The 14,865-nt window shown below is 38.0% G+C and overlaps 1 protein-coding gene across 1 annotated transcript in view; it reads right to left on the bottom strand.

Annotated features, from left to right (window-relative positions):
- LCLAT1 (lysocardiolipin acyltransferase 1) overlaps positions 1–14,865 on the bottom strand; it is a 194,307-nt gene that overhangs the window by 59,701 nt on the left and 119,741 nt on the right. The window contains exon 5 of the mRNA XM_021697361.1: positions 12,307–12,423. Within this exon, the coding sequence (XP_021553036.1) occupies positions 12,307–12,423 (117 nt within the window). The remainder of the gene's footprint in view (positions 1–12,306; positions 12,424–14,865) is intronic.

The raw sequence follows: 14,865 nt of genomic DNA, 5'->3' as shown, positions 1-14,865 counted from the left end.
CTGTTGCTCTGTGTCTCTCCCCCGTGCCTTCAGAGGGAAAACCGAAAGAACATTTTAATGTATGTAACAATATTCTTCGCAATCGGGGTACAGTCTGCAGAAAGTTCTCACTCAAAGGCAATTCCATAAATTTTACTTACACAGCATCTTCCACCATGGTGAATTTTAAAATAAACATTTTGTAAGTGTCATAGTTATAAGCATTTTTCAGCACGTTACTCTTAAGAAAACAATATAAACATTGTAACAGAGCATCAATATTTAGGCAAAGATAAGCCTTTTGAATGAGTAAAATATACCATTGTATATAATTTTCACTCACCTATGAAAACGATAATCTAACCAATACTAAGAATATATATTTTGATAATCTTTATTAATGGTGCCATAAAATATGTACTCATTTTCATCCTGGCCTGCCTTCCACACTAGCAAGCATTTATCACAGCTGGCTGGTGTTAGAGAAATAGTAGGTAGCCCCAGGGCAAGATTTTCCCCCTACTTAAGTCAAACAGTACAGAGAGGCCCTAGGCTGCAGTGACTGTCTCCTTAGCACCATCTCAGAATCTGAAACTCACTGAGGAGAGAACTACTAATAAACTGGGAAACCCTACTTAACCCCAATTCCATACTGATTTTTTACATGATCAAATGCCAAGACCTTGTTCAGTTAAAAATAACATGCTCTTGTTATGTCCCTTATAAAAACATAAGTTATCTAAAAAGAACAATAACAATAAAAAAATCAGCCTTACTTTTGTTCTTTGGTAATTAAAAAAAGAAAACTGTCTTAAGACAGCATTTATTACTGTACACCTGCCTTATGTGGCCCTCTAGCACTGTCATAAATCTCTCCTCTACTGCAATGAAAGGGTCCATGTGAGTTAGTATCTGCTGAGTGACTGATCACTAGCCTGAAGGTGGTACGGGCATTACTAATCAGATGTGCAAAGATAAGCAAACGCAATGCATATGTAAGATGCTGAAATCAGATCATCTAAAAAATTTGTACAAACCATAAATATACTGAGTACCTGTAATATTCATGACCGCACACTAGGAGCTCAAATAGAAAAATAAATGAGACAGTTATCTACCCTAAAGGAGCTCAGAGTCCAAGGGAGAGAGAGACAAAACAAAAAACCTGATTATAAAAGAGAATGAAAGAAGTGATTAAGACAAATGCATAAATGAGAGTAAGAAGAGGGAACCCCAATAACCTGGAGAAGTCAGGGGACTGTGAAGTTGAAAAGTCATTTGAACTATCTTGAAGAATCAACAGGAGATACCCAGATGACTGGGACAGTTTAGGAAAAGGAACAGCATGAGAAAAGTATGTTCCATATGGCTGGACTGAAGAGAGGGCAAGGAATCACACAGCAAGAAGTAAGTCCAGAAAGGCCAGATAGGGACTGAGTTTTGGGCAATGGTCCACTGATGTGCAAGGCACCATTTTGTTAAGCACTGCAGAGGACACACAAAAACCTAAATCCCAGCTGTCTTGTGAGAAACACACTGGCCCACCTCAGTTCAGAGGTGAGGTTGCCTTTACTTCACATAGGAGGCTTCACTCAGTAGGCTCCTCAATGTCCCTAAGAGAATCCTACTAGTAAAAGCCCCCGACCCCATACGTCAACTCGAACTACAAGGTATCTGTAGAACAGATGCTTTAGGAAGAGTAATCAAACTGCAATGTGAACAATTTCTCACCTGAATCTCAGTGAGTGAAACCCCATTCATGGAGAATGGGTTGAAGATGTGCAGGCTCTCCCAACCTTTAGAGTTGAGACACTCTAAATCATACATAGCCTGATGTTCTGGCCTCTTAGGAGACTGCGCTGAACTGCTCTTTCTCAATCACCTCTCAGCCAATGTGGATGGACGCCCTGAGGCTATGTGGGACTTTTTTTTTTTTTTTTAATTTTTTAAAGATTTTATTTATTTGATAGAGTGCACACGCACAAGCAGGGGGAGTGGCAGGCAGAGGGAGAAGGAGAAGCAGGCTTCCACTGAGCAGGGAGCCTGATGCGGGGCTCGATCCCAGGACCCTGAGATCACCTGAGCCAAAGGCAGACACTAAACCGACTGACCCACCCAAGCGCCCCTATGTGGGACATTTAACAAAGATGCAGTAAGGGCACTGGTCACAATAGTGCACAATGTCCTCTGTGAGGAACCACAGGAGACCCTTCTCCCAAGTCCTTCAGAAATGGTCATACTTTTTCTGAGCATGTGATTTGCTTTAATCTTATGGATCTTGTCAATGATACCATTCAGTTTCCCTCTAGAGAAGGTGCCAGAAAGCTCAGAGCCAATTTATGGACCCGTATTTTATAGGAACATAGAATCTTATATATTTTATATATTAACCTTGTAACACATACTTTGTATACCAACCTCACACCCTTATTTACCCTTTAATTCTCTAATATTGTGGTGCTGCTGTCATTGTAGCCAACATACTTATGTGGGCCACTTTATATCTTCATGGGAACATAGCAGGGTACAAAAATACATCAGCCAGTTAGCTGATAGGTTCAAAAAACTTAAAGAGGATTATATGCTAGGCCTATGCTGAAGCCTGGGGATAAAAATGGTCAATGAGACAGACTGGATTCTAAAGGTCAGGAAACTGAAAGTTAATAGATGAAAGAGACAATAAGACAGTAGCGAAAACATACAGGGCAGACGTATAGGAGGTAAAGCACCCATATGGGGAACACAGAAGTCTAAGACAGCTGGGAAGGCTTCCTGAACGAACTGCTAGCTAAGCTGTGACCTACAGGCTAGTAGGAGGGGCTATGCCCTGGGAAGGTTCCGGAGTACTGTGCACTCTGGGAGTGGGAAGCAGTTCAGGAAGGCAAGGACAAAAGAGACGACAAAGGAGATGAGAGAGAGGCCAGAAGGGTAAGCAAGGGCTGGGGCATGAAGGCCTGGTAAACCATGTTGAAGCAAATTTAACCTTGGAGCATTCTGAAACCCGGGACAAGTTTCATCCAGAAGCTGACACAATCAAATTTGCACTATAACATTTACTGAGTGCTAGTTCTTTTCCAGGCACTGTGCTAAGTGCTTTATATACTGCACTGAATCCTTACAAGAGTCCTAAAAAGTAAGCATTGTTGTTATTCCATTTTACAGATGATGAAACTAAGGCTCACTGAGGGACACACTGCTCATTCTGGTGTTGCCAGGATTCTAACCCAGATGTTTGGACTCCAGAGCCTGAGCACCTAACTTAGCATGCTGCCACCCTCATTTAGAAAAAGGCTTGACGTTCCAGTTCAATGTGCAGAAAAGACTGGTTAAGGCAAGCCCAGAACTAGGAAGATCAGCTGAGCCACTGTATGATAGTTCAGGGGAGATATGATGGCAGTGAGAAGGAAAAGAATGAACCTGAGAGACAACGAAGAGACCGAACCCAAAGGCACTGGTTGGGATTTCACTGTCTGCAAGAAAAGTGAGGGGGTTGATCCAAGAATGACACCCAAATTGTAACTGGAGTGAGTCAATGATACATATTGGTTAAGGCAAAGGCTCCACAGCTGGATTCCCAGCTCTGCCATTTCAAAGGTGGACACCCTGGGCTATTATTTAGCTTCTCTGTATCTTGGTTTCATTATGCATAAAATGAAGATGATAATAAAACCTCCTCTAAGAATTAAATGACTGAGTTCATGTGAAGCATTTAGAACACTCCTGGCATTTAAGTACTCCATCTTAGCCATTATTATCATTATCATCATAACACCACCAGCATTCTGCGGTGTGGGGAATATAGGAGGAAAAGCAGTTTAGGGGGAAATGACAAGTTCATTTTCAACACTGAAGATGAAGTGCCGACAGCACCTCCAAAGAGACAAAGCTCTACACTAAGGAAGGGCTTTATGAACAGAAGATTTAGACTCAGGAGCCATGAGCATATGGAGGATCATTTAAGCCACCAACCTGAGTGACACGGCCAGGGACAATGTGTGGAGTGAGAGAACAAAGGAACCCAGGAGAGGGGAGAATGTGTGCAGTGAGAGAAAAAAGGAACCCAGGAGAGCCTTATGAAGAACTTAGACACAGAATGGAGACCTAGGTAGGAAGAACCTGCACAAGAGTCTCGAAAAGTGGCCAGAGATGTAGGAGAAAAAATGAGAAGCCCAGAGGGGGAGAGTATTTCAACAAGAATCAACAGTGTCAGCTATTGCTAAGAGGGGAGGTAAGATACGGACGGAAAGGTATTCAGTGGACTGAGAAATAAAATCTTTGCCCTAATGGTCTAGGTGACATGGCCACTGCTGTCCTTTTAAGAAGCTAAGAAATAAAACGTATTAGAGCAGCTATTAGTAAAAGGTCCTCTATGTTGAGCCCTACTAGAGAGGAAAAAGAAAGATGCTCAGTTCAGATGACTGCCAGCCAGGGGAAATAGGAATGGACGCTTAGAAGAAGATCATTAAAGGAAGAATAGTATTCAGAGGTTAAAGAAAAGAGCAAAGCACTGCAGGTTTTAGCCTGGACGGACTTAACCAGAGGCAAAATTCAGAAAGCATAAGGCACAGTCAAGAATAGTCAATTAATTCATATAGGTTGGCTCGCATGGCCTGAAGGGGGTTCTGAGTGGTAAAATTTAAAAAGTAGATTGGAAATATATTATAGAAAGTTTTGACCAAGGAATATGGAAGTAATGCAAATATTTAAATGCCTTTCCTCCCTGGAAAATACCAATTATTATTTAATTCTCAGCTCATATGCCACCTCTTCAGTGTCACTATAGGTAAAGAGAGACTAACCTTTCTTTATGTCCTCAAGATAGTTTCTATTCATATCTCTTATGACACTGCATTATGATTGTTTTCTAAACCTTATGATACTCAAAGGAATGGGCTGTCTTGGTATCTCAGCAAGCCAAACAACGTATGTACCCAAAAAACATTTTCTGAATAAATAAGCACATACACAGTTACGTTAGAGTGACTCTTTATGAAGAACAACTGAAAGCTGAGTGCAATATGGATTAGGAAAGAAGAAACTAGAGGCAGATCAGTCAGAAAACCAGCAAGTAAAAAGGAGAGGTAATGGGATCCCATTCATTCAGGCCTGTGAAAACGGAGGAAGGGGGATGTCTCTCTAGAAGGCAACATCAATAGAATTTGGGGGCCGAATGAAATAGGACAGAGTAGGAATAAAATTTTTTAAAACCTTTAAAAAAATGTATACTCTTTGACTCAGTAATTAGACTTGGAAATATATCCCAAGGGAAGAATTACAGAGATTTATGCATACTTTGGTATTATTTATAAGGGTGGTATATTGGAAGAGGTTTTAACTTTGAATAGATGACTAGTTTAATAAATAGTGGTCCTTCTATCTGATATATGCATATATTAACATATACTTATAAAAATTATTTAAGGATAATGAGAAAACATGAACATAAGTTAAAACTTTCTAAAGCAAAATATTCTGATTTTAATTTGGTTTGCTATATATGAATACATGTGGAAAAACACAAGAGTTTCTGTCAAAAGGTATGCACCAGTACTTCTGAGAAGTAACCGACCAGACTATGGGTACCTTTTTCTTCTTTATAATTAATTTTCCAATTTTTTATAAAAAATATATTTTTATAATAAATATCCTGTATTTATAGGAAGTGAGCTAGTACTGAGAAAACTCAGGTCATCAGGCTATTTTTTTGAGACTTGGTGGCAAAAAAAGAAAAAACGGAACCACAATTTGAAAGGACAGATAGTATGAGTGTCATGTTTCTTTGTTTTAAGGATTAGAGAAATGGAGGAGGAGCCGGTAAATATAGGAGCCAGAAAAATAAAGGACGTGCTTTACAAAAAGGAAACCCTTGACATATTTTTCTGTCTAAATAAAATGCACAGTATAGCCAAGGGTACCAGGGAGCAGTCTTGGAAAGAGAAAAAAAAAAGAAAAAAACAAACCCTACAAAGATTACATTTTTGTAGCATTTGGCATAGAAAAACTGTTAACTTACTACATAGTGGGAAGAACATGGGCTTTGGCATCAAATAGAGCTGAGCTGAAACCATGTACCACTCAGCAGCCATGTGACCCTGGGAAAGTTGCTAAAGTGAGTCTGTCTCCTCAGGGCTGGCATGGGGCAAAGCGTTGCCTAGCACAGTCACAAAAATGAAGTGGTCTGTAGGACATGACTAGTGGGGTAGCTATGAGCTCAGGACTCCACCTTCACACTTTGATTCATTCAGCAGTTCTGAGCCCAGACCTGAGCATCTATGTTCTAAATAGCTCCCTGGGTGTTACCACTGCATGGGCAGGGTAGAGAAACACGTGAATGACTCAGTGCCTGGCACATGGTAGGTACTTGTTAGATGGTTGTTTTTATGTACAGAACATAGGGCTTCTGTCACTTTTCATTAAGGCTGTCATGACTTGTTTTCATTAACACAATGCCAAGATCTGTCCTAAATGAGCAGCTCAGATTTTTTGCTAAAGAGAACTAAAATGAATAAAGAAAACAACAGAAATGCAATTAAAGATCTAAAGGCATACCATGGCATTCAGAGATTCGACCCGAGAGGCTCCAAAGGTCTTTGACATGTAATCACGTATAATTTTGCTGAGGCAAATTTAAATCCTTTCTGCTTTGTGATGTGTGGGACCAAGTCACTTAGTTGATCCATGTGCTTTCCTACTGATCAGTATCCAAATTTAATTTAGGTTTGTCGTATTCTATTCATCACCATAAATAGATAAAAGCTTCGTACTCTGTAAAACAGGCTCAAAAGAGAGTCAACTGCTATGCTACAGAGATATTGGCAAATTTGGGGAAACGGAAAAGGTTTTAGAAAATATTCTAGCAAATGTCAAAGAGCTACTGTATAATTACATTTTTTTTAACAGAGGGGAAAGGTCTTACCCTTTTTCATAGTTTTCAGCAATAAAAAGTCACAAGAAAAAGTCAGAGTGCATGGCATTTAATGCACCCAATATTTCAATAGTTTGTCTGTCTGCCTTTCTTCCTGGCCTGCTAGAATATGCTAGCTGTTAGGAAGGGTCACTGAAATGCAATCCTGGGGGAGGCTCATCAACTAGGATAAATGCAATGTGAGCCACAGAGAGTGATGGCTCCTACTGGCCATCTTTGGTCCCTCACTATAACATTTGTTACAGGCAAGTCATGCTTAGTAGTGCACTAAGCAGAAAGTCCAAGAAATTAAAACAGTCTGAAAACACTGAAGACTGAGCTATCTATGGCATACTGCTTTTACTTTCTAGGCAACTGCCAACTTTCTTGGAACAAATGAGAACTACTGTAGACCAAAATGAGGGAGCCAAACATAGGACTACCAGATACTATACAGGTAATCTGGGGGTTCAGTAAGCAATTCTTTCTCCCTGAATACAGACTGAAGAGTTCGATCAGATGTGCTGATCCAATTACCTAGTGGGAGTTTTTTTTCCCTTAGTGACTAACCCTGTATCCTAGATTAGTAGAAAGAAAGCATCTTTCATATTTAGACTTTAGGCATATGAGCTAAACATAGATTAAAATATGGATTATTTTAGGGGCCCCTGGGTGGCTGAGTCGGTTAAGCGTCTGCCTTTCGCTCAGGTCATGATCTCAGGATCCTGCTCAGCAGGGAGTCTGCTTCTCTCTCTCCCTCTGCCCCTCCCTGCCTGCTCATATGCGCTCTCTCTCTAATAAATAAAATCTTTAAAAAAAAAAAAGATAGAAATAAAGTATGGATTATTTTACTTGGAATTAAAAAACCCAAAACTTAAATATATGTGATGTTTCAGAGCCTTAACATATGAGGTGATTTGCCTGAAATGGCTTCAGCTAGAAATATATGACTAAAAACATGATTTTTTGTGGGCAGGAGTTAAGTTTTTCAACAATGGCTCCAAACAGCCTTCTTAACTATTATCTGTTATTCTACAGTACAAGTCTTCAGCTGGATCACATTCATTGTGCCTGTTTACTGCTCAGCCTGCTACTGGCCCAAAGTCCATGCCCTCTCTTGTACCCTTCCTATCCTGCCCTCAGCCATCCTTGTTTCTGCCTGTCCAAATCACACATAGTCTTCAAGGTCCAAGGGAGATGCAGCTTCTTAAAGAAGTGAAGTGTTTCAACACTGTATGATCTCTCTTTACTGAACACTCCTATAATTATTCAGCAAAACATTTATATATACTATAAAATTTAGCATGTAATTATATTGTATAATACAATTTTTTAAGATTTTTTCCATGTGTATTCTTACTACCCATGAAGACTATAAACTTCTTGTAGGCAAGGTCATATTTTTTTTTTTTTTAAAAGATTTTATTTATTTATTTGAGAGAGAGAGAATGAGAGACAGAGAGCACGAGAGGGAGGAAGGTCAGAGGGAGAAGCAGGCTCCCCGCGGAGCAGGGAGCCCGATGCGGGACTCGATCCCGGGACTCCAGGATCATGACCTGAGCCGAAGGCAGTCGCTTAACCAACTGAGCCACCCAGGCGCCCGGCAAGGTCATATTTTAAACAACAAATATTAAGTGTTTTAGTCTCACCCCCAACTATTTCAACCTAACTTCAGATTGTTTGAAATGTACACATTTGTGCCGCCTAATGGTGAAAGTAATTATTGCATGGTTACAGCTCAGTAATTGCTTACAAAACATTTAACAAAATCAAGTAATGGTGGGACCAAATCTTTATTTATTTAAAATCAAAGAAGAGTAAAGCTATCGTTAAAAATGATGAAGCACCAGAGATGATGATATTAACTCATTTTTGGTGAGAATGAATTACAAGTTTAAAATTGTGATAAATTTATTATAGCTGTCAATTAAAAAAAAAAACTTTCTCATATAAAAGCCTTTCTTCCTCTAAGTTAGAAAATTCCTCTTGGGGGGGCACCTGGGTGGCTCAGTCGGTTAAGCATCTGCTCAAGTCATGATGCCAGGGTCCTGGAATCGAACCCTGTATCAGGCTCCCAGCTCAGTGGGGAGTCTGCTTCTCCCTCTGCCTCTCCCCCTGGTTTGTGTTCCCTCTCTCACTCACCCTGTCTCTCAAATAAATAAAATCTTGAAAGAAAAGAAAAAAAAAAGAAAATTCCTTTTGGGTTTGGATTAATCTAGTACTGAAAAAACTTACATAATCATACTGAAAGGTTGTGATTAGAGGTACACCTAAAATCATCCATGACTGAGATCTATCAGTGTTAATATATACTGAGGAGAACATGCTAGGACACTATGCTTGTCTTATTTTTCAGATAAAAGAAAAAATATTTAACTCAACTAATACTGATTGAGTCACTATGTGCAGAACATGCCATACCTTCAAGAAGGTTGTGATCTAATAAAAGTGTAAAGCAAGCACATTAATGGTGAAATTTAAGGTACTCAGGGTAAATTTCTTGCAGTTACTACTACAGAAACGACACAGCTGTATAACGTTATATAATGTGTGCTATGTTTCAGGATAAGTGTGTGTTTTCTAAATGTTCTTAATCTCAGTGAAATATATTCTGAACAGAGGCGCAGAAGCTACTTTCCTCGTTTTGCATTTTCATTTATTCAGTTCTTCTTGGTAAGACTTCATCCTTAGCTTCTTGATGTCCTAAACTTCTCATGCGCTTATTAGTGCTGATTGCCAAACAGATGTCAGCAACACTGAATTTAGTTATATTCATGAGCAGCGAAGATGATACTTTATGATAATTCATTTTAATACATGGTCTCTAGGATTCCACTGGAATAATTTATTTATAATGGCCATTTAACAGAGCGCTTCTTTTTCCCATAACTGATTATCAAAAGCAGATCTCAGGGACCTAAAGATCAGAAAGTTGGGTTTGGTCCTTTCTGAGTTTCAATTTCTTTTCTAGGAAGGGTACTCTGGACTAGATGGTTTCTAAGGTCCTCTTCACCTCTGCTCCTTGATGATACTGTTTGTGTTCACTTGACAACACCCCCTGCTCCCTGAGAGTGGAGCTGACTTTGACTCTCCACCTGATGCCTCCTTAGGTGTGCCTGCTACCCTTATCTTAGGCAGAACCATAATCTCCTCCTTTGGGACCACATCCCTCCATGATCTGGCCATTTCACTTTTTTTTTTTTTTCTCTTTTTAAAACTCTTTTTTGAGGAAAACCATCCAGTTCACTATTGTTACCAAAGTGCTTTATGATTTGGAGATTCTGTTAACTAAAATCATACTACAAATACAAGAGGCACCAAGTTTATAGTAGAAAGAGCACTGGATATTCAGTCAGAGGAACCAGATTCCAATAACTGACAAGCTTTTTCACCTGCTTCTGCTTCAGTTTTGCCCTACAAGTTATTAGTAACAGTAACTACCATGTATGGTTATTGTCAGGATTAACTGATCTTATGCATACAAGATACTTAGCACAATGCCTGGTACTTAGTAAATGCTCAATAAATGTTAGCTGCTATTACTATTATAATCATAATCATATTTATTATTATATAGTGTATAAGATATCCTACTTTTCTAACTGAAGTAAACAGAAACATCTAACTGTAGTTCTCTTTTTTTTCTGATATGGGGGGGGGAATCAGCTGCCAGTTCTAGCAGGAAAAATTACACACTGTGGTTGTTGACTAGTGCTTTGAGTGATGACTAAGTAATACACATTCCCCAAAGTTATAAATCAGCTCATTACTAAAATATCTTCCAGATTTCAAAACAGAGAGCTCTACAGATACATCCTTATCCACTATAAGATAATCTACTATCCTGCCTACATTTAGGAAGATCTTTATTAGTAAAAGATGTGTTCCAACAGCATGCTTGTGTTTACAGAGAAATCTAGTAGATGAATGTGTTCCATGATGTCAGAAATACCTTTACAGAAATCATTAAATACTATAAGCCATCAGATTAGCGAGGAAATAGAAAAACGTACTGTTGAATGAGAAGGGTGAGCCAAAGCTGGATGCCACAATTAAACGGTACCACATTAAAAAAAAAAAAAAATCACCACTTGAACGTCTCAGTGCCTCTCTGACCCATTCCATAGGCATGAAGAACTGTGTTCTGCAGGGGCTTCATTGGATAGAAGGATACTTACTATTCATGTGCAATAAGACCATCAAGCCCACAAGTCCATCTCATATCAGTTATGACCACAGAATTTCAAGAGCAACCCAAACTAATAGGGAAAACATTTTTAGTTTACCAACGTAATTTTGGATTGACTATACATTTTTTTTTAAATCATGGGTACTTAGTTGTAAAGGTGCTTCATCCTAGCAGAGTTCATTAACTGAGGTTATACTTTGTACCTTAAAGTACATTAAACCCTAAAGGAACAACAGTGATGCTATTTAGGGAAAGATGCAAGAACTTTATACCTTTTCTTACATAATGGGGTTCAACATCTTTCATGTTAACCACAAGCAGTTTTATGACAATGTAGAAATTATCAGATAAGGGTGATAATTTGTCATAGATGTCATCATCATACAATATGACTTGGTAGAAATCAGAGTGGAGAGTAGAAACATGCAAACAAGGTTTTTCTTGCACTAGGTGACTGTGGGCTTTAAATCATTCTTGTAAAATTAGTAACACTTCATGTTTCTGTATAGTTCCTTTCCCATATATATTCATATGTGTTATTTGTCTCAACACATGTATGTATCAATATATAAACATACAAATAAGATGTATAATTGTTTTTTTTACATAAAAATATGAAAATGTACACATTTAAATGGATGTGATACCATCAATGGAATCACCTTGTCCTGATATGCCCATCAATAGACACGGCTCTTGAGGAAGCATGAGGTAGTAGTATGAGCTACAAACTAGGAAGCAGAAGAATGCCATTCTATCCCTCACCTACAGAAATTTACTAACCTCCCTGGATGCCAGTTCTACTTAACTACAAAATGGAGGTAGTATTTGCCTTCCTACTAACCAGAATCATCTGTTGGGTGATTAAAAATACTTTTTAAGCTATAAAGAACAATAGTATAAGTGTTAAGATACTTTCAAGACAGTTTTGGTGTTTTGAGAAAAATTTAAAAATGGAATGATAGTCTAATTGTATTATTTTCTGTATTCTGAGAGGAGAAAAAAAATTTTATAAAGTTATCTCTGATATATATATATTTTTTATCTCTGATATTTCTAAAGAATACATAATAAGACGTTAGCGCATGGGGTCAACTTAGTATAAAAACACAGTATCTTTTATCTTCAGAAAAAAACATTAAAAAGTGCTTTGTAAATTCTGAAGGGCTACATACAAAGTTTAACAATTGTTGCCACTTACATAAAAACGTAGCCTTTTGAGATGGGTGCTTACCTTCTCTTAGACGTTCTACCACAAAAGTAAAGCCTGTAGTTCTTGGGTGTAAGACATACTCATATTTCTTAAGTCCATTCTTTTCAGCAAAATCATTACTTCGAGCCTTGCTGTTTTCTAAACAAAACAAAAGGCTATTAGAAGCCATAAAATAAAGGAATACAAGTGAGATAAGGAAATAGTGGAGGATTTTTTTGATAAAATGGCAGTTAATTCATCTGTAATTACTGAATATAGCATATAGGAGTCGAATGAGAAGATACAAACACTTTAGTACCTAACAAAGATCGCAGAGTTTTTGGAATTTTGAAATTTTTATAATAAGGTATTAATAGGACTTTTTATAACTGTTTACTGAAATTCATATTGAAATCTTTAAAATTATTTAAGGGATTTTATAAAGTAGTCAATGTACAACAAAAATGAAATACAAATAAAATACGAATAAACTAAAATTTTCATAAAATAGTCTTTACATAATAAAAATTGAAACACTAAAAGATGCTAATATAACTAAGATACTAATAAAATATAAGGACCGAGACACTCAGAAAAAACAAGTAGCCAATACACCAAATATATCAAGTCAACATTTTTTTTTTAACCTAGTAATTTAGGGCTTCATTGCAACGTGAAATGTCTGCCTTGCTCAAGCATAGAGCATGCTAATATTACTAACCAAAACCACTCCCCAACAGAATGGGCACATGATTAGCACATCTTGTTCAAACATCTGAACATGGTTTGGCTGAATATAGTTACAGAATCAAGTATATGTTCCAATTATTGGCAAAAACTTCTTTTTCCATTCCATGAGGTAACTTTATAAGTTCCAAGAAGAACCAAACCCATTATTCAGCAAATATATTTGGAAAAAGTAGTGTTCAGAATTTTGGCCTCAACTGCTGGGAGAGATCATGAAATACCTTCTGATGACAGCAGATGTTAGAATCTGCAACTCTCAGCTGCATCCTGAAATTTACAGACTATTCCAAGTCACAAGAAAAAAAAAACTTTCTCTATATAAACCCATACTTCTTAGGAATAAATTTAAGATCATGGAGTCCTCAAACCTCAAAAAACCATATATGGATTCCACAACACTAAAATATTCAAAGAATATGCCTCTAAAAAGTGTCACACTATTTTTTAATTGAGGAACCGAATTAAAGAACTAAATATTCACAGTCCCCAGCAAGACAAAAGTATAGGCTATAAACATGAAAAGGAATAAGCTCCTCTCACGTTCATTTGAGGAGAATATCCTGGGCATGGGACTCCAAAACAGTGTTTGATAGACAGCTAGAAGGCCCTTCCATGGAATGAGGAATCCTAGGGACACTACAAAGATAAGTAGTTAACTACTCTTCACTTTCTTCTTCCAGTTCATCACAGACTCTGGGGATCTGACGACAAAGTTGAACTCTGCTGTAGAATGGGAATACAAGTAGTTCTAAAAATATAGTCACAATGTGGGGAGGTAGAGATAATAATCAGAGACACACAGAAATACAGATTCTTCCTTCTATCCCCCCTTCATCTACCCACCCCCGGACTCTGATTATTAGTAACTGCACTAGCCTCCCTCTTTCTGACCACAGCCTCCTGTCTTGTCAGCTCACTGCTGGTAACACTCCAGTGCCAACACTCCTTCCACTCTGAAGAGAGTACGGGCTATTCTGTGTTCTCAAACCAGCTAGGCATGTTTTCACTTTTCAGGGTCTGTGCAGATGTTCTTTCCCCTACCCAGAATGCCTTGTACCCAGACACCCGCAATGTTTTCTGCTTTGTTCAGTTAGTCTCTACTTACACAGAAATTAAGGGACTTCTTTTAACCACCTTATATAAAAGAGTACTCTGTGCCCTATCTACTCCTCTCCCTGTCCTTATCTTGCTTTATTTCTCTGCACAGCATTTATGAATACTTGACATATTTTTGTTAACCGACTGGTTTTTTATTCTGTCTTTCCTCATAGAATGTAAGCTTCATGAAAGTAGGGGCTTTGTATTGTATATAAAGCTTCAGGGCACTCATTTATTAAATGAAGTTTTATGTATAAGAGTGTTTAATTACATGTAATATTATAATTGTTAAAAACTAGAAAAGCTTTCTTTTCCAAATCACAGTAACAGAACTCAAAATTACAGTATACCAATTGTTATGATTAAGTTTATGTATCAAACTGGCCTAGCCAGAGTACCCAGATAGTTGGTCAAACATTGTTCTAGATGTTTTGTGAAGGTATTTTTCAATGAGATTATTTAAATCAGAAGACTTTATATAAATAGAGTACTCTCCATAATGTGAATAAGCCATATCTGATCACTTGAAGGCTTTAATAAAAAAAAAAGACTAATCTCCTCAAGCAAGAAAGAATTCTGTCAGCAGACTGCCTCTGGACTTGAACTGCAACTCTTCCCTGGGTCTCTAGCCTGCTAACTTACCCTGCAGATTTTTGACTTGCCAAGCCTCCACAATCATGTGAGCCAACTCCTTAAAATAAATCCCCAACTCCCATCTCATTTTCTCTCAAGCTCAATCTCCAATCTCCCCCCCCA

This window comes from Neomonachus schauinslandi, chromosome 10, assembly GCF_002201575.2.
Source record: "Neomonachus schauinslandi chromosome 10, ASM220157v2, whole genome shotgun sequence".
NCBI classification, from domain to species: Eukaryota; Metazoa; Chordata; class Mammalia; order Carnivora; family Phocidae; genus Neomonachus; species Neomonachus schauinslandi.
The sequence above is the reverse complement of the archived record's forward strand: the minus strand, read 5'-3'. Positions and strand labels throughout refer to the sequence as shown.